The sequence below is a fragment of the Antedon bifida genome, chromosome 3 (genome assembly GCF_963402885.1).
Source record: "Antedon bifida chromosome 3, ecAntBifi1.1, whole genome shotgun sequence".
NCBI classification, from domain to species: domain Eukaryota; kingdom Metazoa; phylum Echinodermata; class Crinoidea; order Comatulida; family Antedonidae; genus Antedon; species Antedon bifida.
In genome coordinates this window covers 12,534,548-12,560,531 of record NC_136228.1, presented here as the reverse complement: position 1 = coordinate 12,560,531, position 25,984 = coordinate 12,534,548, and the positions used below count along the sequence as shown (strand labels likewise).

General features: G+C 34.3%; 4 protein-coding genes across 8 annotated transcripts; 2 read left to right on the top strand and 2 right to left on the bottom strand.

Annotated features, from left to right (window-relative positions):
- Positions 1-90: 90 nt before the first annotated feature.
- LOC144837669 (protein BCCIP homolog) lies at positions 91-4,628 on the top strand. Its single transcript, XM_078692879.1, has 7 exons — positions 91-259; positions 1,545-1,619; positions 2,323-2,403; positions 2,649-2,747; positions 2,981-3,168; positions 3,329-3,509; positions 4,414-4,628. The coding sequence occupies exons 1-7, from the start codon at positions 122-124 to the stop codon at positions 4,582-4,584; spliced, it is 933 nt and encodes a 310-aa protein (XP_078549005.1). The 5' UTR covers positions 91-121; the 3' UTR covers positions 4,585-4,628.
- Positions 4,629-11,757, bottom strand: LOC144837663 (putative pre-mRNA-splicing factor ATP-dependent RNA helicase PRP1). Its single transcript, XM_078692868.1, has 12 exons — positions 11,615-11,757; positions 10,847-11,102; positions 10,418-10,617; positions 9,597-9,798; positions 9,257-9,433; positions 8,578-8,832; positions 8,194-8,452; positions 7,471-7,662; positions 6,955-7,077; positions 6,141-6,331; positions 5,737-5,906; positions 4,629-5,396 (listed from the first exon to the last, which is right to left on the bottom strand). The coding sequence occupies exons 1-12, from the start codon at positions 11,683-11,685 to the stop codon at positions 5,270-5,272; spliced, it is 2,223 nt and encodes a 740-aa protein (XP_078548994.1). The 5' UTR covers positions 11,686-11,757; the 3' UTR covers positions 4,629-5,269.
- Positions 11,758-12,701: 944 nt separating this feature from the next.
- Positions 12,702-17,833, top strand: LOC144837668 (coiled-coil domain-containing protein 172-like). 3 transcript variants are annotated; one of them, XM_078692875.1, is made up of 9 exons: positions 12,702-12,847; positions 13,266-13,351; positions 13,487-13,603; positions 13,786-13,951; positions 14,502-14,603; positions 14,943-15,045; positions 15,358-15,532; positions 15,758-15,904; positions 17,518-17,833. In XM_078692875.1, the coding sequence occupies exons 1-9, from the start codon at positions 12,763-12,765 to the stop codon at positions 17,617-17,619; spliced, it is 1,083 nt and encodes a 360-aa protein (XP_078549001.1). In that variant the 5' UTR covers positions 12,702-12,762; the 3' UTR covers positions 17,620-17,833. The 3 variants fall into 3 exon arrangements, with proteins under 3 accessions (XP_078549001.1, XP_078549002.1, XP_078549004.1); XM_078692876.1 differs by having other exon boundaries at positions 12,702-12,841; positions 17,518-17,832; XM_078692878.1 differs by having other exon boundaries at positions 17,572-17,832.
- A 321-nt stretch (positions 17,834-18,154) lies between these two features.
- On the bottom strand, positions 18,155-25,503 carry LOC144837664 (uncharacterized). 3 transcript variants are annotated; one of them, XM_078692871.1, is made up of 5 exons: positions 25,306-25,503; positions 22,197-22,614; positions 21,256-21,918; positions 21,158-21,180; positions 18,155-21,121 (listed from the first exon to the last, which is right to left on the bottom strand). In XM_078692871.1, the coding sequence occupies exons 1-5, from the start codon at positions 25,366-25,368 to the stop codon at positions 20,261-20,263; spliced, it is 2,028 nt and encodes a 675-aa protein (XP_078548997.1). In that variant the 5' UTR covers positions 25,369-25,503; the 3' UTR covers positions 18,155-20,260. The 3 variants fall into 3 exon arrangements, with proteins under 3 accessions (XP_078548997.1, XP_078548996.1, XP_078548995.1); XM_078692870.1 differs by having other exon boundaries at positions 21,158-21,918; XM_078692869.1 differs by having other exon boundaries at positions 18,155-21,918.
- Positions 25,504-25,984: the final 481 nt, after the last annotated feature.

The following is a 25,984-nucleotide window of genomic DNA, read 5'->3' as shown; positions in this document are numbered from 1 at the left end:
TTTTTTGTAAAATTTAACAATAAAAACTTAATAAACGGTTCATATTAAAATATTTATTTATCAATCTCATTTCAGAAAATACCGCCGCCACACGTGTTTACAAATTAAAAACAAAACAAACATGTCTTCTTACGGTAAAAAACGGCGTGTGAATGAAAATAAATTAGAAGAGGCTGATAAGCCAGAAGAAGACAGTTCGGAAGATGAAATAGAAAATATCGATGATGAAGAATCTGATTCTGATGTTGAAATTAATGAGGTAACATTGAATATCATCCCTACTATTGCTAGGCCAACCACCACGAGGTAGTAGCTAGCATATGGATGATGTCGATGAAGCTCCGCCTGGCTGCTTCTTGCTCTGCTTGGTAGGCCTACCCGGCAATGGGCTAGGCCTAGGTCGATATCAATATTAAAATGAATCAAATTTTTATAATAACCTAACAGGCTAAACATTGCAATGACCATATTTAAAAGTATTGATAATCTAAAATAAAATAGGATCAGTCAAATGTCAATACAATTTTAAAATGTCATGAATTTATGTGCTTGTTGTTTTCAATTATTAGCATACACAAAGGTAGGTGCACTGTCAATTACATGCAAAGTTGATCATACATGCTGATCAGAGGCCTACTTCTGTATAAACAGGGCCTAGGCTAGGCCCCTAGTTAGTAATTGCACACCGATAGCCAAATGAAATAATAATAATTATACATATGTTATGCGCGATTTAAACGATTTGCGCAATTTGAAATTGCGCAAAAAATTCCTTGCGCAATTTGAAATTGCGCAAGGATTTTCTTGCGCAATATTAAATTGCGCAATCAACTTGCGCAATTTGAAATTGCGCAAGAAAATCCTTGCGCAATTTCAAATTGCGCTGCACAATTTGTAAAATTGTCAAATTGCGCAACAGAATTCTACCAGAATGCGTGCTAACGTCGACGATTGGTTAACAATAATAATTTATTGGAAACTAAAAATGAAACATAATAAATGCGAAGATAACATGTGTATAATACACAACATAAATAGCATACACAATTAAATAATATTATCACTCATTGTAACTTGAAATAAATCAAAATAAATGTAAAAATAACAAAAAATAATGTAGTAATACACAACATAGTCTACCGCCACCAACGTTTAGACTTGCTATCAAAACATAGCCAGTAGTGCCTGGCTAGAGTAATAGCCGCCCGCCGGAGAACACCACCGCTTCGTTTTCCTTTGTCGGGTCTTCGTTGGCATGCTAACAATAACAACATTTTCACTATTACAATAAGGAAATGCGATATTATCTTTAATTTTTAATCATTCTTAGAAATTACTATAAAAATATGGGTGTGCATGATTTCACAATCTGTCGAAAAACCTTGCGCAATTTGGAGATTACTTGCGCAATTTATTACGTTTCTTGCGCAATTTGAAACAGATGTTTCAATTTAAATTGCGCAAGGAATTCTTTGCGCAATTTTAAATTGCGCAAATCGTTCAAATCGCGCATAACACATACATTTGAATTAATCTTTTTTAAGGAAGTCCAGATAGAATTCGAAGCCTTACCGCCGCAACCAGGTGATGCTGATGGCATCAATCGACTTTTACAACAGGTTTGCATTTTCTCTTTTCAAATCATCATATCTCAGACCAGTTAGTTCGTTTAAACCCCAAAATGTCTATTTATAATATAGTATATACAGCACAGAAAGAAAGGGTCATATATAATAAGCTATTAGGCTTGTTAACCGATCCATTACCATCAAGCAACCAAGTACAGTATAACAACGGTACAAAAAATAACATAAAACATTTAAATTGCTGATTAGTATTATTTATTTATACTGGGCGACCTCTTCAGTCAAAGACTGTTCTCCCAGAGGGCCCAGTTTTGATCAGTGGCTGTGATGTACTAGTACACCGAGGTAACCCCCTACTCGTCTCGAAAGATGTACTAAGTTCTTTAAAGTGCACATGAGCTAGATGTGTAGATCTACAATTTATAGTCCTTATCCGAGAAGACTTGTTCTACCACCAGAACTATGAAGCGAGTGAGTCTCGAACCCTTGCCGATGTTATGGCTACGAAATTTAGTTCCACTGTCTTAACCGCTCGGCCACTCATTCAACCATAGAGAATACTGCTTAAACAGTACAGTGCTGTAAAAGTTGCAAAACAAATAAAACAGTAAATAAAGATAAAATTGTTATACTCTTCTTCTCCCTCCTCCTCCTTTTCCACTTTCAATAATTCTGTATGATGAATATTATATATTTTGTTATTCACAACAGTTACTTATTTATATCTTGCACTTAGTTATTTGGAAAAGCTCACATAGACTTAGGGGACTTAACAAAGGCTATCCTGTCACAAGATCATGTTGGAAGTGTTGTAAAGGTGAAGATTTCTTTTTATTAATTTGTTAAAAATGTTACGTATTTAGTATAAATTTAATGTTATTTTAATGATTGTAACCCTATAAGTCACTGGTTGAGGATGGAGAGACTCATGTTTTAGATTATTATGTTAAAACAACCCAAAAAAGTTTTGTATTTGTAACTGGATATCAAATCTCTGTATGATTGATAACTACCATGATACATGGTTCAAATGTCACACTATTACTATTCATTTATATATAGCAAAGCGCTGATCAGTTAGCAGAGGACAGCGACCAAGATGATGATGACAATGAAGATGATATTTTTGGATTCATATCAGTAATCAATATTACCAAAAAGGTGAGAATATTTAAAAATAATATTTTGATATAAAATAAACATATTTTATATATTTTTCATTTTATTTGTTTTTTCTAGGAATCGCCAAGCATAAATCAATTTAAAAGCTGGACAAACATTATTATATTATTTTTTATTTTATTTGTTTTTTCTAGGAATCGCCAAGCATAAATCAATTAAAAAGCTGGACAAACATCATTATATAAATTTTTCATTTTATTTGTATTTTCTAGGAATCGCCAAGCACAAATCAATTAAAAAGCTGGATCTTTGATAAATGTAAAAAGTGTGGTACACAATCAGATAATGACCAACTGAATTCGGTTCTAGAGGGCGGTAAACACTCGGTCGGGTTTCTAATAACAGAACGCTTTATCAACATTCCGCCACAGCTAGCATTACCACTTCATAAAAGTTTACAGTATGTTTTCATCACGTTGTTTTAATTCTACGTTCTTTCGGATATTAGAAGTAAAATGTTCATTAAAAATGACATTTTCCTTCAAATTATATATATATATATATATATAAATGACAAAACTATGTTCCCAATATTCATTAATCTAAAATTGTTTTTCAAGGAAAGATTTGGGGTTAGCAAGTCAGAAGAGTCCAAAGTTTAACTTTGATTATTACTTGATGATCAGTAAAACATATAAAAATCCAGAAAGCTCTGCATCTTCAAAAACCAGCAAACAAGGGAAGGAGTCCAAAGATGAAATTGCATTATTTGCGAATGCAGAAGACGAGTACTTCCATGAGGTAGGAATGCATACCTACATTCCTTGTATCCTTAAGACCAATTTACACAGACGAGCGGTAACGGTATAGAAATATAGAATCTATGTTATCACTTATAATCATTTACACACAACGCGGAGAGGTCAGGCGGTTTCCACTCAGGATAGATACAGACTCTACGTGGGACAAGATACACAGCTTTCCGCTCGTCTGTGTAAATTGGCCTTTAGGCAAGACACTTCAATTACATTTGCCTCTCTCCACCCAGGTGTATAAAATGGGTACCAGTTAGATCAAGACACAACTTTGCGCTGATTACTAGTTGCATTATTATGAGAGTATGTTTACATACGTATTTGATCCAAAAAATGACCGGGTCAATAATATGCAGGGCATTGAGAGCTTATATGCACTATATAAGAATGAACTACATACTATTATTGCTATTAAGATTTTGAACTACAGTGGTTTTTAAACTGTATTGGTACCTGTATGCAAAAACAATATCATTAAAGTTTAACACCTGTAGTGTTTGTGCGATATTTATTTTTTGCAGTTCATAGAATTACTAGACTAGACCTTGGTGGTAAAATACTTTTGATAAGTTGTTGAAATTAAATTACTGGATATTTGGTACGCCATTTGAACTTGAAAATAAAATTAGTTTTTTTGGAGTGTGAGAGTTTAACCAGAAATCTTGGGAGACCCTGGGGAAATTCTAGAAACTTGGGAGGTCTGGATAATAATCTCACAAAACATTTCTTGGAAAGTAAAACAAACTGAAGTGAAAAATAAGTTCACCCAAACTTTTAAAGTGTAGGCTACTCTAGACACGTACACATTAAATGAGGCAAACAGCTAACTATTGATTAACGTTGCATTCAACTCAATTATTGTTATACAATATTTTTTATTATACTCATAGGAATCGATGTTGTCGTTCAGTTTCCCTGTCTCAGAAGAAGGTAACTTAGCCGTTGGTGGAAAGTGGTCGGGAGACGATACTGAACTCAAGATCTACAGAACAGTTATGTTAATACCAACAACAGCAATTAAACCCATCATAGCAAAGATGGAAAAGACCTTAGCATTATAAGAAAACTACATAAACAATGTCAATAATAAAACATCAATAATAAATTGTGTGTCTAACTTTTTTTATGTACAGACAATGGTTTTTATTGGTCACTTTGTTTTATTTAGGAATAATACGACATTTATTATTTTGTGTAGCCTATTTTAAGCGAACAAACTGATTGTTGATTCTGTGTATACCTGTATACTCATCTTTTATAAAGTTCTTATTTATGGACTATGATCCTACTAAATTTTTTAAAACAGTATCATCTTGATCATATCATATTTAAGCTTGGGTTAACATAGTGCTAAGTCTGCATTTCAGTGCCATATAATATTTTGTGGGTGGAAAATGGATAAACAAATACAACACCGGTCACATAAAACTATATTTGTAAAACGTCAAACCTTCAACATCGGTGTAAATCACATATCAGTATGCATATTGACAACACCAGCCACAATGTACGAGTTTGATTTGCAGCATACTTTGCCTACTATGAGTGTTAACGCCTATATACACCTGTGATGAAATAGAATTTTAAGAACTCTCATAAAAACGTGAAGCTTGTTGTATTTCCAGTTTAAAGATGTATAAATAACAACAAATTAACATATAGATAATATCCAATATCTGGATGCAGTAAATTAGCTATTACAAATCAGCCTTGAATTATTTTCATTTATTGTTCCCTTTTCTTTTGTTAAGCTTGTGTTGAACTTGCATATTCCCTGGCTTGTAATTTGGCTATTAGCCTCTCGAGGACACGTTTTGCCTCGCACTGTGGAAAGTTATCCATGTTGTAGTATTGTGGAGCATTACGAATTAGCCTATAAAAATAATTGTTCGATTAGTAAGCTTGTAAATAACTATTATCAGTCATACTGCATCTGGCGTAATAGTAAGGGATATCGGACTAGAATGTGAGAGGCATGGGTTCGAGAAATTTCTGTGTTTTTATCTTTGGCAAAGATCTCATTTCCTCATCCTTTAAATGGGACAAAAAGCCACTGGTGCTATGTACATCCATTGCACATGTCCATACTTAATACACTATATCAAAAGAGTAGAAGATCATTTCCCAACATGCAGATCATTGTCCTGAATTGGGCCCTCTGAAGAGGTCTCCCAGCATCAAATTAAATTGGTGCTAAATATAGAACAACTTACCAGTCAGCTTTTATGTCTGTAACTGTCCTGATATAATTTTTAGTGGTCAGTACAAACTCATTGTACAATACCCATTCTGGTTTATGGTCAAGACATGTTGACGGATGAAGCTGAACAACTTGGTTATCCTTGACCGTTAAGTAATGTCCAGTTCTCTCAAGATGCGCGACCTGAAATTAACGTAATGAGTTTCACATTTTAAAAGGACAAGCTGAAGCTTTGTCTACACTATCAAACTAGTTTGACAAAAATGTGCCCAAATATGGTAGTGATATGACGTCATCGTGTCCATACATGGACACATCACTGTAAGAATTGCACGACTTTGATGTGTAGATGGCCGTAATGCTCTTGCTTTATCATTCGTCCATCCGCATTCAATTCAAAAATGTAAAAATACAAACCTGCATAAAGAAACCAGACACAAGAGCCTTTCTAATATTCATATAATAATCTTTGCTATTGAAGTCTGTGCTGGTTCGTTTAAGGGCGAACCGATCCATGATTCGGGCAAGTTGTTGCCGTACATTGTCCGATGATTTCATTGAACGATATTGGATGAAGTTATCGTAACACCACTGAGGATCTTCATTACCTTGATTCAAATATAAGAAATTCATATGTTTTGCCATTTATTTGTTATTCAGTTTCATTGTGATCATCAGAAATTGAGTTGTGTAACAGTCTATAAGTGCATATGAACAAATGAAAGAAATGTATGCAGAAACGGCTATGAGTGCTCACTGGCTAGGGGCCCCAGAGCATGAGCAGCCCCAAGGGCCTCTAAACCAGGGGCCTTTGCCCTGTGGGTTACGCCACTGGATATATGCACATTATTAGGTTTAATGCATACAGAAGGTACATAATATCCAAGTACATGAGAATAAATGAAAGAAAAGTATGCACATTGTCTTCTTGGTGAAAGAATAAAGTTTAACACAGATAGAACCTACATAATATCTAATCTAATATGTAATAATTTATGTCAACAGTAAACATACTAGATGAAGACAACAAGAAAGTAGAAGATTGAAGAAAATATGGACAACAATAATACAGAATGACTTGATAACAGCACTAAATAACCGCCTTGGCGGAGGTAATTACACTGGCCCACTTGAGACACACCCAGGACACAACAGGATAATGGCACACAATAGTAGGTAGAATGTGCTATGTCTAACAACGATGAAGTGTATTGATAGTAAACATACTTACTCTGTTTAAATGCATGATAGACATTGAGTAGCGTCAGATGATCCCCATCGATGTGCGCAAACCTCATCTTCGCATCATCTGCAGCTTTCTTTGCCTCGTTTGGTCGTACAAAACACTGTGGAACTAGATAGTGTCGGTTTTGGGGCCACGACAGACCGTCCCGCCAAATGTTAATTCACTGGCAACATTTAAACATTTCTAACTATTGGGAGGGTCTCTACAATGCTCCAACTAAATCATATTTATATTAATTTATTAAATAAATGAGTGTTTTTAAGTGTTAAAATTAACATATTGAAAGTATCAATGATATCTAATAAGCTTATTATATGATACCTATAATATCACAATTAACATTTTTATTCAAAATAAATGTTATTTGGTGTGCAACAAAGTAGTTCATATTACAGTATTTCAGGGCACTTATCTCTCTATTTATAAATTGTCTCGGTAAGCCAAAGGAATAGGAATATATATATATTTCCTAGGTACCATTTAATATATTCATATTATTACCTGATAACATGGCAGTTACTGATAAAATCTCGTTAGAGCAGTTGTATTGTGCACTAGCAATCACCATTTTGGCCAGCTGAGGGTCCAGTGGGAACTCGGCCATCATAGACCCTAGCTCGGTCAAGTCACCATTGTCATCTAATGCACTCAGGTAGTTCAACAGTTCTAGAGCTCTCATCAATGTTTCTGGGGCTAATCAAAACATTATAAAGAAAGTTGTAAATTTATGCTAGTATATAGTACTGCAGTATTACAATATAGTACTGCAGTATTACAGTATTATAGTACTGCAGTATTACAGTATTATAGTACTTCAGTATTACAGTATAGTACTTCAGTATTACAGTATAGTACTGCAGTATTACAGTATTATAGTACTGCAGTATTACAGTATAGTACTGCAGTATTACAGTATTATAGTACTGCAGTATTACAGTATAGTACTGCAGTATTACAGTACTGCAGTATTACAGTACTGCAGTATTACAGTACTGCAGTATTACAGTACTGCAGTATTACAGTACTGCAGTATAACAATATTATAGTACTGCAGTATTACAGTATTATAGTACTGCAGTATACTACTGCAGTAAACTGCAGTATTGTACTGCAGTAAACTGCAGTATTACAGTATAGTACTGCACTATTAAAGTATAGTACTGCACTATTACAGTATAGTACTGCACTATTACAGTATAGTACTGCAGTATTACAGTATATTACCTGGTGGATCCATGAAGTCAAAATGTACAAGATCATCAATACCAAGCTTCTTCAACTGAAGTACTACCGTTCCCAAATTAGACCTTAAAATCTCAGGGTATGTGTTACTTTGCATTTCGCTATTGTATGCCTTTTCTGTGTAAAGTCGGAAACACTTTCCAGGTCGCGTACGACCCGCACGACCTGCTCTCTGCTGAGCACTTGCTTTGCTTATTGGCGAGACGAGTAGAGACTCAACACGAATACGTGGGTTGTACACCTATAAAGGATAAAGGTAAAACCAATATTGCAATACAGGTGTAGGGGTGACTTGCTTTTTGCAGAAGTGTTGACTCTTTAGTTAATTACGGTATATAATTTCTTTTGAGTAAAACAGACATCTACCTTTTGCTTGGCAAAACCAGGATCAATGACAAACACTACACCATCAATTGTGAGTGATGTTTCTGCAATATTGGTGGACACCACAACCTTTCTACCAATGGCTCCATTCGACTTCTTTGGTGGAGCTGATTCAAAGATCCTTTGTTGCTGCTGAGGAGGCAGTGTTGAATACAGGGGAATTGATTTTAACTCCCCTGCCTCCGGTCCTAGATTATCAACCTCGCGCTTAAGCCGTTTACAACATTCTTCAATTTCCTACATAATATAAACTTAACTTTTAAAGATGCATTGCATTAATGAAGATTAATAAAATCAGACTTTAAATAGGCCATTTTGCAGTTTTAATAAAGTTATTCACTTATTTAAAAAAAAAAAATTATTTCACTTATAAAAAGACAAAAGAAGTGTTTAATTTTAACCAAAAATCATTGTCTGACATACAATTTGTAAGTATTTTTGGCTTTAAATTACATTTTTTTCAGAAAATAATTTTTTTCCGATCCAGTCTTTGGTCAAAGTGAATAACTATTATGTGACATTAAAATGGCATATATGATATTCCCAAAAAAATGTTTGTTTTTTAGGACAATATATCTTAAAGGTTTTTACAAGATTATATAAAATTTAAAAAAATTATTAATGCTTTACTAGCATTAATACATATTTATTAAGACATTACCTCCTGACCAGTCAAAAATAAAAGAATATCGCCCTCTATCTCTTCGCATACATGAATCTGGACAACAGTACGCACAGCAGCTTCCAAATAGTCCCTCTCTGGTGTGGGTGTGTAGAAGATTTCTACCGGATGTGTACGACCAGGCACAGTCATTAGGGGGGCATTTGAAAAGTAACTCTACAATTCAACAACAAAAAAATTAGTTTTAAATAAAATTATGTTGTATTTATGTTTAGTGCATCAAAGAGAATAAAACTTCATTTTCATTTGATGTGTTTTCATTAGTAGGTGACCTTTTACATATAAATTTAATTAGATATATGATGTGCAAAACTTTTACCTGAAATTTTCCAGCATCAAGCGTAGCACTCATGACAACAATCTTAAGATCTGGACGTTGTTTTTCAACTTCCTTCAGTAATCCCATGAGTATATCTGTAGCTAATGTACGTTCATGAGCCTCATCCAATAGGATGACACCGTAACGTTCTAACAATGGGTCGGTCATTGCCTCGCGTAACAACATACCATCTGTCATGTATCTACATACAAAATGGCAAAATGTTCATTTGAAATTGATGTCAGAAAGATTACACAAAATGTTAATGTACAGTATTTATATAGTGCATTAAAAAAAAATGTCGTCTCAATGCGCTGTGGACTTACTCTTTTCAAGTACATTCTCCCCTAAGGGTCAAGTCATGTTGGTGCTGCCAACCACAGCGCCATTTCCTCTGTCCATTCGTTGACTTGTGAGCTAGTACACCGGGGTAAGACCCTACTCGCCTCGAAAGATGTACAAAGTTCTTTAAAGTGCACATGAAAATGATGTGTACACTTGACATACGGTTTATAGTCCTTATCCGAGAAGACTCGTTCTACCACCAGAACCATGGAGCGAGTGAGCCTCTTGGCATAAGGCTATGCATTAAGGTTCCACTGTCTTCACCACTCGACCACTCACTCATGCTAGAAATTTGTCAGATCCAGGACCGTGACTTAATCTCTGTCTACACTAAACTAGTTTGACGGAAATAGTGTGATGTGCCCAAATATGGTAGTGATATGACATCATCATGTCCATATATGCGCACATCACTTTTTTGTCACATAAAGTTTGATAGTGTAGACAAGGCTTAAGACTCGTCTCACAATACTTACTTAAGGATTGTCTTGTTGCTTGTACAGTCTTCAAAACGAATACTGTAGCCAACTTCGTTACCAATCATAATGTCCATCTCATCAGCAACACGTTGCGCAACACTCATAGCTGCGACTCGACGGGGCTGCGTACATGCCACTCCTTTTTTGTTTGCTAGTGCATACTTCACACGTACATATTCTAAACACCATTGAGGAATCTGAAAAATGTCAATGTTATACATTTAACCACCATTGAGTAATTATACAATATAATACTGTTGTAATACACCATCTTTTCTGTTTCTTTAATCTTGTACTCTGATAGAGAATCTTTTGTTATTTCAATGTTCTGTTTATTTACATTATTCTGTTGTTTTTAAAGTGTAGTATGTGGTTGGGTTTGTTTGAGAATTTCAATGTTTTTACATTAACTTCCCAAATCATTACCTGTGTTGTTTTTCCAGACCCTGTTTCACCAACCAACACGGTAACTTGGTATTTATCTAACATTTCCATAAACTTGTCTTTGTATTCAAAAACTGGTAATAATACTCTTTTGGCTAGAATTGTGTGGTATCTTGGTGTAAATGGTAGGCCAGTGAATGGGTTAATGGCCATCTGCTTGATGGCTGGAATCTTGGCAACAGCGGAGGTGAAAGAAGAACTGCGAGAACTGTTCCGATCACCATCTCTTCTGTCTTTTCTGTAAAAAAAAAATTCAAAAAATAAACATTTATTATTTAAATATAAATGTTAGTACTAAATTAACAGCTAGAGAAAAAGTACAAATTAGCCGCATACATATGTAATCAGATTATTAAACAAATTAGTGAGATTAAACTGCCTGGCAAGGGTAGGCCTAAAAAAATTCAGATATTTCTAGTATAATATATAAGCCTAGGCTAGCTAGGCCTAGTACTTAGACTAGTACTAGTAGAGGTGTGGTTACTAAATAACATAAATAACCCAATCCAAACATTTAAAATACGAATAAAATATAAAATATAGCCTATCGATTTTTCCCATTATTATGTAATCCACCCATTTTCAACGTTTAAGCCTAGGCCTAGCCATGTTGGGATCGTGATGCGTACACTGAACTTGGCAAGCTAGCCCAGTGTAGTAGGGGCTGGCTGGAAGTGGACCGTGGTAGGACATGCTAGCCAGCCTAGAAAAGCACTTGATAGAAAGCTCTAACTATTTCTTTTGACTTACCGATCATTATCACTCGAATGCTTTTTTGAGGATGCGGAATCTCCAATATCTAAACGATGTCGTTTTGACATTGCTTTTGTTTAATATTTTGATAAAAAATTAATATTAAAACTGACCGAACAAAAGACATGTGTTCGCGCAATCACACCGAATTTCGTTTTGCAAACGCCGAATCGTCGGATCGGCCGCGGCCGGCCGATGATCCCGATGATATGCGTTTCCATTGCAATCAATTCCAGTAGGATGATCCACCACAGTACAGTGTAGTAGTGATATTTCTACGCCAGTATGTTTTCAAAAGAACGCATGCGTAAATGTGAATGTGCTGCATGTGCTGCACTAGCTACAAATGCATTTATTTTTTTGCATATTTATTATTTGTACCGAATTATGAATATTACAAATCGTAAATCTTACTGTTACTGCTATCTATGGCTTTAGACGAAGCAGTTTATACCATTTTATCCCCTTTAATTTTAATTGATGGGTAAATCTTCTCTCATTTGCCAACAAAGTTATATAGTTTCTTGATTGACAGCCCACAGATGTTTTTGTTTTCTCTTTGCGGAAAGCAAGATGTAAGAGTATTTTAATGAAGTTGAACAATTTGTAAATTTGTAAACTCAATTATCAACAAAACCATAGAGATATTCACTATAATATCTCTATACCAAAACCAAAGAGATATTCACTATAAATAATATTTCTATGCCAAAACCAATGAGATGATAATAGATTCCGTAAAACTACAGTAGAACATTGATTATATCTAAGATGCTATAAGCCTAGTAAACAAGAGGAGCATCTCAAATAAGGGTCTGTGATTAATAATTTTAATAAATAGACGTAGTAGTGCAACAAGTATAACAATGCAAGACTATAAAAATTGAGTTTGAAGCGTATTAGATAATAGAATAAAATCAAACCAATCAACTTTGGATATTAAATTTGTTGTCGTTGATTGGTCAAAAGTTTCCCTTTCTCCTCCCACTTTTAATTCCCCACGTGTGTGCGCGCTGCATCATCATCAACCGTCGTCCCCACACGCCACGTCCACACGAGACGGCCACATACTGCACACGCACAAACCACCTATCTAGGCCTAGAGGTCGGATCAGAGCCTAGCATAACTTTCGGCAATTAATACGATGAGTCTCAGTGAGTTATTTGTTCAGATTCTCGAGTCTGAACAGAAGGCAGAAGAACGAAAACATGTTTTAAATGAAAGTAAGGGTCAATGATGTCAGCATAAAACTATTTTATTTTCATTAGGCCTAGCCTAGCTACTACTAGGCCTAGGCCTAGGCCTACTACTAGAAACTAGGCCTAGGTAGGCCTTTAGTATTAGTTATTGGGAATAATGCTCTCTTGTAACTTGTTGCTTTCTCTCCTCCTCCTCTGTCTGGCTTTGAGCCCTAGCTGGCTAGGGCTGGCTCACAGTAGTAGGCTTATATCCATGAAGTACAGCTGCATGTTAAATATCATCAGTATCACAGCAGATACTGCTTGAAGACGTGACTACGTCTACTACTACTACTACTACTACTACTACTACTACTACTACTAGTACTAGCCTACTTACTAGTACTAGTAGTACTAGCCCAGAATTTATGAATGTTAATGTGTCATACTTTATCAATTTATCATACAGTTAAGAATGAAATTGGAATTACAAGAGAAAAACTTGGAAAAGTTCAAGAACAAAAATTATCCTTGCAAGGTCAACAACTTATTAAGGTTTATTATAACATTTTTTATTTAGAAATGATCATAAAAAATAGAAAACTTTAACTTTATTCTTGACCTGAGTAAATAAGTATGACAAGATCCAGTCTACTTTTCAACTAAAATTCTCTTGTTTGTATTACTTAGACCAAAAAGTTATCTGAAGAAGAGTTAAATTTAAAGTTGTATACAATTAGAGAGAATGTGTTAAAGGAACAACTCTGTGAACTTCAAGTGATCAACAAAGAAAGACTAAAAGATTTGGTAGGTTCAATTAATTTATTTAACATTTTTTTACAATTTTTTGTCGAATATGCCATTTTAATCTCCCATATTTTGTTATTCACTTTGACCAAAAATTGGAAAAAAAATAATAATTTACCTGAAAAAAAATTTAATTTAAAAAAAATTGAAATAACTAATAACATTTTCCATTTTTAAATCAGTCCATTGTTACAGAACAACAGGTGTATGAAAAAAAAATTTTTCATGAGGAATTGGAAAAATTCAGCAAAGAATATGATATGCAAGGGAATGGGGTTATGGAACGCCAAAGACAAGCTCAGGTAGAAGTAAACGAGCTAAAGGAACAAGAAAGTCTCTTGAATAAAGGTGTGGAGAGTTATACCTTAGAGATTTAATAGTGAATGGTTATACTCCTGATGATAGAGTTATACAGTAGAACAACATCCTTGGAAAACCAAAGCTGTAGCCACGAGAAATAAAGTGGTGAGGTGGTCGCAAGAAAGGGGAGCAATCTGTGTGCTGGCCACATGGTTGTCAAAGGCCTCTCAGTGCCTCTGGTTAAAACCTTACCAACCATACTGGTGGCTACGACCCTGCATCCTAACCATTCTTACCATCCTAACCACCAACCTAACTTTAGGTGATACTTTCCTGAGGAACGGACAAGAAGAAATATATGTTTTCAGTGGCGGATCCAGGATTTTGAAATAAGGGAGCCCAGGGCCTAACATTTGTGAAAATTTGATGGCCTATCTTTTGCATTTCAATTAGCAAAATTTAGGTGAGGCCTGGGCTGACTGGGCCCCCCATGGATCCGCCCCTGGTTTTAACATTATGGCCATTCCAAATGAATGGATGGTTAGTTGAGAAGACCAACACAATCAGTACCATTCAATTTTAACATTTTTCAAACTAGAAATGAGTGAGTACAGAGAACATACAAGAACGTTGAATAAACTAACTGATGAAAAGGAATCAATGATTAAGGAAATAAATGAGTTAGAAATTAAATGGAAAGGTAAGCTGTAAGTTAACTAGTTTATTTTATTTATTCTGTCTTTATACTGAATGAAACTTTCAGTGCATTGATCTCCAAAGTGGTTCAGTAGAGAAACATTAACAATATAATAAAAATAATTCAAAGACAACTAACAAAGTAATTTACATTAGTACACACGCACAAAAATATCTATCTACAAAACATACAGTATATATAAAAAATGGAATGAATTCAAGGTAAAAAACTTTTTGATTGAACTTTTAAAAGTTGAAAGTGTTAATCATCATCATCATTCACCTAAAATGTATTTTAATACAATATTTCAAATGACAATGTACCTTATAATGGTATTTTTAGACTTGGATGAAGAGGTGCAAAAAGAGGAGGAAAAAATAAATAAGTTGGAGAAAGAGAAAAAAGAGTTGGCAAGCAAATCTCACACATGCTCAGAGTTTAAAAGGTATATTTGTTGAATGCTTACATAATACACATATGCTAATACTGTATGTAAACATTATTTCCTGGTGGGTTCCAGGGTAGGGCATGAGGGCGTGGACAGCCAGACAGAAAAGTTTTTTCAAAAGTAGGACATCAAATTAAACTTGGTACTTATTTCACCATTTTAGGCCATGGTTAAGACAGGGTGCCGCAAATCATAGCCATACAATGCAAGAGGTTGAAGGCTCTCCAGGGTCCTATCCACTTGGTTTTGGTATTACTATCAAAATTCATTAAAATTTTACGTATATTTCTATCTCTACTTGAAATCTAGGTTACAAAATGAACTTGAGACATGCCAGGATGATAATCTAGAAAGTGTGTGTGCAGCCTTACAACTTGAATTAGATCAGTTACAGAGAAATCTCTGGCAAAAACAATTACAAAACAGAACAACTAGGCAGCAGACAAATAGTCTCACAGGTCAACAGACGAGAGGTCAACCTTCGGTATTTGATGTTTATTTTGTGTAATATTTTCATCATTATATAAGTCTGAGTCGAGTGGCAAATTATCCGCCATTATCAGCACAGGTTCAAGGCAGTATAGTTCTGGTTTTTGGATAAGGACTTAACTGGAGATCCGATGTACATATGGTTTTGTGTGCACTTAAACAACCCAGTGCATCTGCATCATATTTGTCTTAAATTAATTTAATTAATTATTTTCTTCAGGGAAAATCTGGAAATAACAGAAGCGTTCCCAAGCAGCCTTGCTTCAAATGGGCGCCCCCTATAAAAGTTGCAGCGACATCTGTTGACCCACCTAAACCAAATCTGAAAAAGCTTCATCAAAATATGAAGGAGAAAAATAAAATGCAGGTAGCTATTCACTTTATCATATTAACAATTCATTTACATTTATTCAGCAATATATATTTACATTGTTAAGATCAAATAAGTTAAAACTGCCTCAATATAAGTTTATTTTTACGTTTTACTTTATCGTTTTGATATAGCTCCATTGAGATCCAGCCACTGATACCCACAGCATTGTCATTTTTTCAGTAATTTGCCTTTGGATTTATTTATATATTATATATATATATAAAATATCACAAAAAAAGTAAAGTTTCATACAAGTTAAGGAATAAAAACATATATATAATAAACACCATAGGCATAGAACAAATTCTAAACTGTGATATACTGAAAATTGATTAATTAATTTGAAACGATAAGATGAGAAAATCTATGAAAATGAGAAAAAGTCGCCCCAACCAAGATTCGAACCCGGAACCTTCTTCTTGATATGCAGATGTCCTATCCTAACCATTAGACCACTGGGGCTGTCATGTTTATTGTTCAAACCCGATTGGATAGCGACTCTTTAACACTTTTGGCCTGGTATGGAGCAGCACTAGTCCCTTAATTGTACGCAGAGATCAAATAAATACATATAACTGAATGAATTACTATAAACATTCGCCTTATTGTTGCCACCTTTTGCAAGGGATCACTTCTACTACAAGTGATCTTGGCTTCTACAATCCACTATGTTAATTAAGACAAGATAAACTTAAAGCCCCCTTCCCTACGTTTTTTAGATCTAATTTAAGATCAAAAACTATATTTAATGTAAAAATAATACTATATGGTCCTATTTCGATAACTTTTTTCGTCTTTAAACGGTTAAAAATGTGAAAAATAAGTCGATTCTAATAATTATAGCGGCCCGCTATAAATCCCAAAATGCATTGCGCGCGGATTGATATTTTTGTTTTTCACCTGTAATTCGCCCGCTTTTCGATCGATCGTGAGGCCAAAACAAATGGAAGACTCCTAACTTTTCAGCGAAAATACCGGGTTTTCCCCGATTTGTATCAACGGAGTCTGGCAAAAATAGAAAGACAATTAATGCAGCAACTATACAACGTCAGGCTAGGTATATAGCTAGCGTACGATGTTCGTACGTTACCGATGTTTACCAGCTAGGCCTACAAAACTAAGCCTAGCTAGGCTAGGCCTAAGACCGTCCACGAGCGGTCGGTCGCCGCGAGCTACTTAGGTAGTGCATTGTTTCTCACTTTTTATCATAATTTACCATAAAACGTACATTTAAGACAAGGAATGACATGGTTTAATGTTTTTAAAGTGATATATATGTATTATTTTCCAAAAAACGTCCGAAATTGCAGGGAAGGGGTCTTTAATTTTTTTCCCTTTACTCTACTTTACCCTTAGCTATTATGGGGCTCTTGGGGCACCGTAGATGATTTAACAACTCTCCTCCATGTGGACTTGTCCTCCGCCATCCTCAGTGTCTTATTGTGAGTCAGTTTGGCCCTAAGTTCTTGTTGTCTTTCCAGTGTTCCTTAGGTCTTACCTCTTTTCCTCTCACCTGGTACAGTGCGCCTTGCATGATTGTTTTTGCAAGTCCGGATGATCTCGTAATGCATTGCTTTCATTTTTCCTGCATGCACAATTATCAACAGGATCTTACAACAAAACAAAACACTCAAAATGCATTGTTTTCTTTTGGTTTCAAGTCTCCTACATTTGACCTACAACTGGATAGTCTCTTTGAAGACTTTTGAAGATGAGGTGCCACAAGACCATGATGGTTCCATTCCATCTGAGAAGGCAGAGTAGAAGGGGTTGTGTTTAAACTGGAATCAGCGTTCAAGTTTTAAGACTTTCTTTTGCAGTAAAATTTTCAATATATAGCACATTTTGTTTGACACAGTTTGATTAAAAGCACATATTGTCATTGACTTGTTTTTTGATTCATAATGCACATGTGTTCAAGTTTTTTTAAATATTTAATTGCTGTTTTTTTTTAATAACCAGTAATAATAATTAAACTTCTGTAATCATAAAATTATCTTGAAATGATTTCACCAATTGTTTTAATCAGAAGCTTTTGATTTGCGATGACCTATGACCTTGGCATTGGTCATCAGTCTGGACCTAGAATTAGGCAAAGGTGTCAAGGAATCAACTGAGCATATTCCATGGGCACAATAAAAACATAATTGCTGATTTCTTATAAAATAATATAAGAAAACGGCAATTTGACTATCATAGTAGGGCAATAAGCATACAATTAAAAAACAAAAACAATAATTATATCCATGAATGATGGTATCATTTTATTAGTAAAAATGAAATACTACAATCCCTGTAGATTATTGTTTTTAAAAAATACTTAACTAAAAACTAGTGTATAACATAGTATGCTTCAGTTTCATTGTAATCTACTATTATGTTTTATTTGTAAAATTATAGTTTTATTGTAGAATAGATATAGATAGTTAGTCTACATTTTATTACAATAGAACCTCTATTAAGGAGACACCTTAAGGAATCAATAAAGTGTCCACTATAAAATAGGGGTTCGCTGTAGTTAAAACATACATTTCCCCTTTTTCATTTTGTGTAAAAGTGCCCCATTAATATTAATGTCCTCTGAATAGAGGTGTTCAGAAGGAGGGGTTCTACTATATGTTTTATTTGTAAAATTATATTTCAAGAATAAATGTAAATATGGCAACTAAAGGGTGTAATAAACAGTTACTTCCTTCTTTACAGAATATTTTTTTAAACGTCGATATTATATAAACAGTTGGATAAGAAATACATAAACCAGAAATGGTGTTGGTAGTTAAGTGCTAGCTTACCTGGATAAACCGGTAAATGCCATATTCTCATCGAAAAGTAGAAAATTCATTGAACACTCCTCTTCATAAAATGGTACAGTCCACAAACCATTCCCTCAAGTGGGAAGATCCACACAACCCACAATCATCATTTCTTTGATTTGTGGACTGTACCATTTATGGAGAGGGGTGTTCAATGAATTTTCTACTTTTTGAGTATATCTCAATCTTCGAGGAGAATATGGCATTTGTCGGTTTATTCAGGTAAGCTAGGCACGAAATAGACTACTGTATGATTATTAAAGAATTTATAAGTATGAATTGTATAAAAATATACCCCTTCCTATTTATACAGCTTGTGAGGACACAAAATTAACAATATATAACTACTTATTTAAAAAGAAGTAGGAACTTAGTACAAATCTTGGGAGTGCTCTACAAGCTGGATTTTACAACTACCTTGATTTTACAACTACCTTGTACAAACCGGCTCATCAGTGATATACAAATATATATATATATATATAAATACTAAGAAAATAGTGTTTAAAATTTATCTTTATATAAATTCATGGAAAACTAGGCAAATACCCATCCATGGCAGTTACCTGCCCCAACGAGCAAAACTTGTAACAAACCATACAAATTATCTCTCATATAGTTTAGATTTATGGTTGTAAAATGTAATGAAAACTATATTTATAGTACAGTGTAGTTGTTTGCATTAGTATCTTTAAATAATATAAATTCTAATATTAATATAATAATTATTTTGATGCCTATATTTTACTTAAACTTTTATTAAATATATTTGAAAAAATGTATAAATATAATAACGAAAATTATTAAAAATACTTCTATAATGCAGTGTTCATGACTGTGTAAGTAGAAATCCATAAATTTAATCTTGGTCTAAAAAATGATCTAAAATTGCTTAATACTGATTTTGAACTTTTGAATAAAAAAATCCATTAAAAAAGTATGGAGAGAAACAATCATGTGTTATAGTGATCGTGTCCTAGTACAATTTATGAGTGAATAAGCATGCGCTAGAGTTTGTTACGCTCTGGTAGCTTTTAATATTTGGTGTTGTACAATAATATAACATTATCAGTGACATATTATAAATAATGAATGAATTATGAGATGAATGGGGAGAATGTTTTGTGGATTTCTAATCACGTATTATTATCCGTGCTTACTGCAATGAAGAACATATAAAAAGATAATCGTGCAATAGTACCTTCAATCATTGAAATGGGAGAAAATAATGCATGGTACGAGACCAACCAATCAAATGGATGGATAAGTATGCAGCAAAAGTCAACTCAAGTGTAATTCCATTAGCTCTTTTCATCAGAATCTCAGGTTCTCTTTTTACACAGTCCAGCATTGCCTTTAGGTTGAGTTGGTTGAGAGTTGGTTGAGTGTTGCATAGTGTAAGATCACAATCCAATTCTTTCTGTCATTTGTGATCACTTTATGATGTCAAATAATACATCAAACATTGATAAAACATGATAATGGTACGATAGTATACATTTTCTATATAGAAATTAACAATATAGTATTTAAATATTTATTCTGGATCTGCATATAACCCTACTTGATCTTGCCCCACGTTGTCATCATCTCTTTTAAACCTGTAGTTGTGTTCTGCTTCTATGTAACCTGATTCGTCCAAACAGACTGGAATTGCTGCTTCTGAATGGTTAGGTAATGTAAGTGTATTGTATTCTGATTCGCCTATACTGGTTATCTCTGTAGGGCACGGTTCCAGCCTGTCATAAGTTGAGTCATCAAACTGATGTTTTGCTTGCACAGGAACTGTTCTTCTTGACATATTGCGCTGAAGATTGTCGTATGTTTGATCACTTGCTGGTGGCTGTGCTCTGTTTGCACCAATGTTAGATGTTATTGCAGTTTGTCTCTGAAGCCGATCGTAGACATTAGCATCTGGTGTTTCAGGCTTGGACATGGAATTAGCATCTTCATATAAACTTTCCTCTGGCTGAGTTATTGGCATTCCTGTGTTTGGATTCTCATACTGTAATTCATTTGGTATATCTATAGATGGTTTATTTTTCAATCTTTTATTATCCAATCTGCGTCTGTTTTTCTCTTCTTTTTCTCTTTCTTTCTTTGCCTTTTCCCTCTCCTTCTCTTCCTTTTCCCTTTCTTTTTCTCTCTCTTTTTCTAACTTTTTCCTGTCTAATTCTGCCTTTTTCAACTCCTTCTTCCTTCTAGCAGCTTCTTTTTTATTAAGAACTTCTGCTGGTTCTGGCCCTGTACTTTGAATGTCTAATTCTGAATATGCCTCTGTTGCTTCATTTCTGATACTATAATCTTTGGGTATTTGTGATGCATTTCCTTTCCATCCATTATTGGATTCTGGAACAACAGTGTACACAGGGTCTACAGAGTTAGATCTTTGTACATGTAAATGAGCTTGACCAACATGAGCTTGACCAACATGAGCTTGACCAACATGGGCTTGACCTACATGTGCTTGACCAACATGTGCTTGACCTATATGTACTTTACCAACATGGGCTTGACCTACATGTGCTTGACCAACATGGGCTTGACCAACATGGGCTTGACCAACATGAGCTTGTCCAGCATGAGCTTGACCAACATGTGTTTGGCCATCACGTGTAGCGGTAGTATGTTGAAGTGTTCTGTCCAGGTGTTTTATAAACGATTGAGTTGTAGAAGTCGTCGGATTTTTTTTCCAGTCCTGGTATGTTTTTTTATCAGTAGGTGTTTCTAAGGATGTAACACGCCGTCTTTCTATAGGCAGCATATCTCTATTTTCATTGATGTAAATATCTGGAGGTTCTTGGTTAGCAGGTTCAAGATAGCCTCTTGCTGGTAATGGTGGTTGACTTTCTTCTAAACCTGGTATGTTGTTCATGCTTCCTCTGTTCAAAGTTGATGTGGACATATCTTTAACGTAATATTGAACTTTCTGAAAGATTTCATTACCCTGAAGAGTATCAAATATTATCTTTCCTGGACCAGGTTCACACCGTCTTCCACCTTCCATCGAAAACGATCCTCGATCTCTTCCATAGCGCCGAAGAAATTTGTATGGCCACACATGGAGCGGGGCGTTTGTTAGTTTATCGTGAATGGCTAGTCGTTGGATGCCAAGAACTAGATTGTAATCCCCTTTTAGCTTTAGTCGTTCTGAGAACTCATCTGGCCGTATTGTAACGTGAAAAACTTCATCAACTGAAATACACAATAGAAAGTACACATATTAACCTAATGATGTTTACATTATGCAAGGTTCATGAGATGAGAAGTTGTTTCTTAAATACATATTTATTCAATAAAATCATTTCATTAATTTTGTAATAATTTCTGTTTATCGTAGTCTATGAAGGCGTGGTTTGTGGACTGTACCATTTATGGAGAGGTGTGAATTGTTTACTTTTTAAGAAGAATAAACAACAGTTAGTATTGTTGGTTTATAAGCTAGGGACAAAATAACTTATTAATTAAAATACCTCCACACGAGCTGTATAATGAATTATCTAGCATTCCAGCATCAGCACTGTTGCGACTTATACTTGAGCTTGGAGATTTTTTATGACTAGTTTGAGGGCTCTGTTGTTGTTTTGTACAACCAAAACTCTCCCCGACCTCATTGAATGCAATGCGTCTCAAATCCCCAATCCATAACTCAAGATCAACCTGTGTGTCTACGGCAAGAAGATGAATCTTTTCATCAAACACCAGTTCAATGACAAACTTTTGTGATTTCTGGGCAACAGCTTGGCTGATCTTTATACATGCTTTTAAGGAGATTGTATGTTGTGGTTTCTGACCGCCCTTCCTTTGTCCTTCCTTAACTTCGTACAGTTCCAAACGAGACTGTCCTTCTGCACTTTGTTCGTATAATTGGGCATACCGTTTAATCCATTTCTAAATGTTAAGAAAACAATTATTGTGAAAGAATATTTGTTAATAAGAAGAATATAACAATTTGTGCATTAACACTAAAATTAACAACCCCTATTCTTTTTGTCCCCTTAATAGGGGTTCTACTGTGATATTAAAAATATTTTCTTAAAATCATAATTGTCAGAAAACCAGGCTTTTGGGATGGCTTTTCCATGGATGTCCACTTTACAAATAGTTTAATGATTACACCCTTTGATAATCCTCCCACCCCACAGTGTAAATAATAATAATAATATCCTGGATTTATATAGCGCATAATGTTGTGAAACCTCTAAGCGCTGTACATAAACTAATACGAAAAAAAGAAATTCCAACCATGCCAAAAAAAACCCAAACCGAAGTAAGGGGATATGCCTTCCTTGCTAACTAGGGATCGGTCTAATTGAACCCCGGTCAGCACCAGTTATGTCTCGGTCATCCCGGACTCCGGTGCCACCTGCCCTACTAAATTAGATCTAAAACAATCTAGGTGGCATGGTAAAGGAGAAAAAAGAGGATTAATATGCCTTATTAAACAAGTAAGTCTTAAGAAGCCTCTTAAAAAGAGCCACCGTAAAGACATAACTATTATTATATTACTATTCATTAATTATTAACAAGGAACAATAACAATCCAAATGAAAACAATGAAGGTGGACGATGGAAGAGGGCGAGACGTGCGACGAGTGACCAGGTGACGCACTAAAATGTAAAGACATGTTGGCGTTATAGTATCACTAAAATATTTTATCTTCTGTTATCAATGTAATTATGTTTATATAGGCTACCATAACTCCTTTTGAAGAGGAATATGCAAATGTTAGTTTTGTTTACTTATAATTCTGTACTACTATTGTTAATTGGTACATATGAAATTGTAACTAAAATAATTGATAACCTCTAGCATTGTGTCAATAAAAAAACAAACTTATACAAACATAATTGCATTTATTTTCAGATAGTACAGTGAACAACTTTGAAGTAGTACAGTAAATTATGTAGAAACCATACGAATATTTACAAAGAAAACCAAGAATATGCACACATTTTACTTAATTCTGAAACAACCAATGACTTTGTTGTATAGTTTCCATTCTGAAAATTACATTAAAACAATAATGTTTTAAAGTATGAATCACTTTTCATGAACAGTTTCTATGTAGTAAATTATGTTTTCACCTCAGAGCATACAATAAGGAAACATGCTTCATGCTAATGTCATTTTATCTCTATTGTTTTCCTGTAAAAGTTCAATTTGCAGTCTCATATGGTTTTATTAGTTTTATGTTTATAGTTGCTGTTGTTATTATAGTAATTATTATCTTAGTGATTGTGCAAATTTCATTTCAGTGAGGATCTCTAAACTAAAAATGTTATTTTCTGTGGCGGATCCAGGATTTTGAATTACATCCGCCTGGTGATTTTTAAACTTTTACAATATTTTACTCAAAAAAACAAATCATATATATCGTAACATTGCATAATGCTTCAGAACATAGAAATCAATATTATGCTGAGGGAGAAAACTGTAATTATACTAGAGAGTGTACATAACAAGATTAAACTTTGTTTGAACTTTTCAAGATTTTAATCAAACAGTTATCTACAATAGCATGGCGACTTCCAGTTGTTACAGTGAACAGGAACTAACAAGGAATAAAAAAAGGATATTAAAATCAGATCCACATTATTTTAGTTTAATAAACGAATAAAATTGTCCAAATTACTAATTTTTAACGTGGCTAACCGTGGGATATAATTCCACCAAAAATTTAAGTAGATTAATCATTTGATGGCAGTAATTTTCATACAAAATATGATCCATGTTGTTGTTAAACAACAAATTAAATATCGCAAACTTGAAGTGACCCATGTGTGTATACACCCTCTTCTATTCTATCGAGTTTAAATTTCTACACAATTTTGGTCCACTTACAAACCCCAAAATTGACCATATATGGTAGTTTCATCAGGGAGTGGTAATTAATTAATTAACGACTCCCTGGTTTCATAAACAAATTAGTTTCAACAAGTTTTCACATAAGGGCCCTTGATTCATGCTTTAAATTAAACTGGGCTAAAAATGTTCAAAATTTTATTTCACTTTTTTTTTGAGTTGGGGAAGTTGATTAGCTTAAGGGTCAGTTTTCCTGACATGTAATGCAAATTGCAAGACATTTGACCAATGTCAAGTAAGAGCTCATTGTTATTGGTCAAATGTCTATTTATTGCATTGTTTAGTGGAAGCCAGATACTTAAGTACAGGTAATGTGAGTGCCATTGGACAGTATGAACCAGGATACTTAATAATACTAAACCATTCAACATTTCAAGGTTATGGTGACAATAACTTGTGGTTTTTTTTATCTATTCTAAGTACACCAAGTTATTAAGTATGCATAAATTGTATAGGCATGTTTGTTCATAATAGTATTAATAATACAATATCAATTATTAAGTAAATCAATAATATTAATAAAGTAGTTTTAGAATGCAGTCTTCATTAGTAAGTGTTTCCAAACACTAAATTTAATTGATGAAAATGTCTATTTAACTACTTTATAAGAAGGTAAAGTTTAAACACATTGCACCCTTTAACAACACAGGCATATACACCAACTTAAGAAGTTAGATCATAGGCTCTTACACACCGGGAAATTACTGTAGTCTTACCTGAACACGACCTCCATGTTTCTTGTAATGAAGGACTCCTTCCTTAATCAATGAATCGCACATTGTTCTGAAGCAAATGTCTGCTAGATCTGACACTTATACTTTCAAAATAAATCACATTTTGTTCGTTTGTTACAAGTTGTTAGAAGTAGTTACTTACTTAAAACTCAATTACAAACTTACAGGACGTGCGTATCTTTAGTTACTTCCGTGTTATGAACTGTTTCCGTGTGCGCCCTCTATTGACTTCATTTTCCGACACAATTTTCGAAATTGAATTTTGTGTTTTTGTTGTTGAGCGAGAAGAAAGCTTTGTGGTTTACGAAGTTAGCATGGTTTTGCTCGATTTATTCATTGCAATTTAAGTGAATAGTCAATCAGAGTGTGGTAAGTGACATTTGAAAATATAGCTGTGACATACTTAACTTGTTTTACAGGCTAAGTTGTCGGAGGTATTTGCAAGGTAGTTTTAAAGTCAGGCCCATGTCCGTCGTTCATAGGCTATGTTTTTTTCAGATTTAAGCGGGGTACTAACGTGGTGGGGTCGATGGTGGGAATGTCAAGCAGGCCTATACTAAGGCCTAGCCTTCAAATGCATTTTGTTTTCAATTTATTAAATTATTTTGCATTGACTATTGGTTGCAAAAGACTAGATTAGTAAGTACTGTAGTACGTTAGT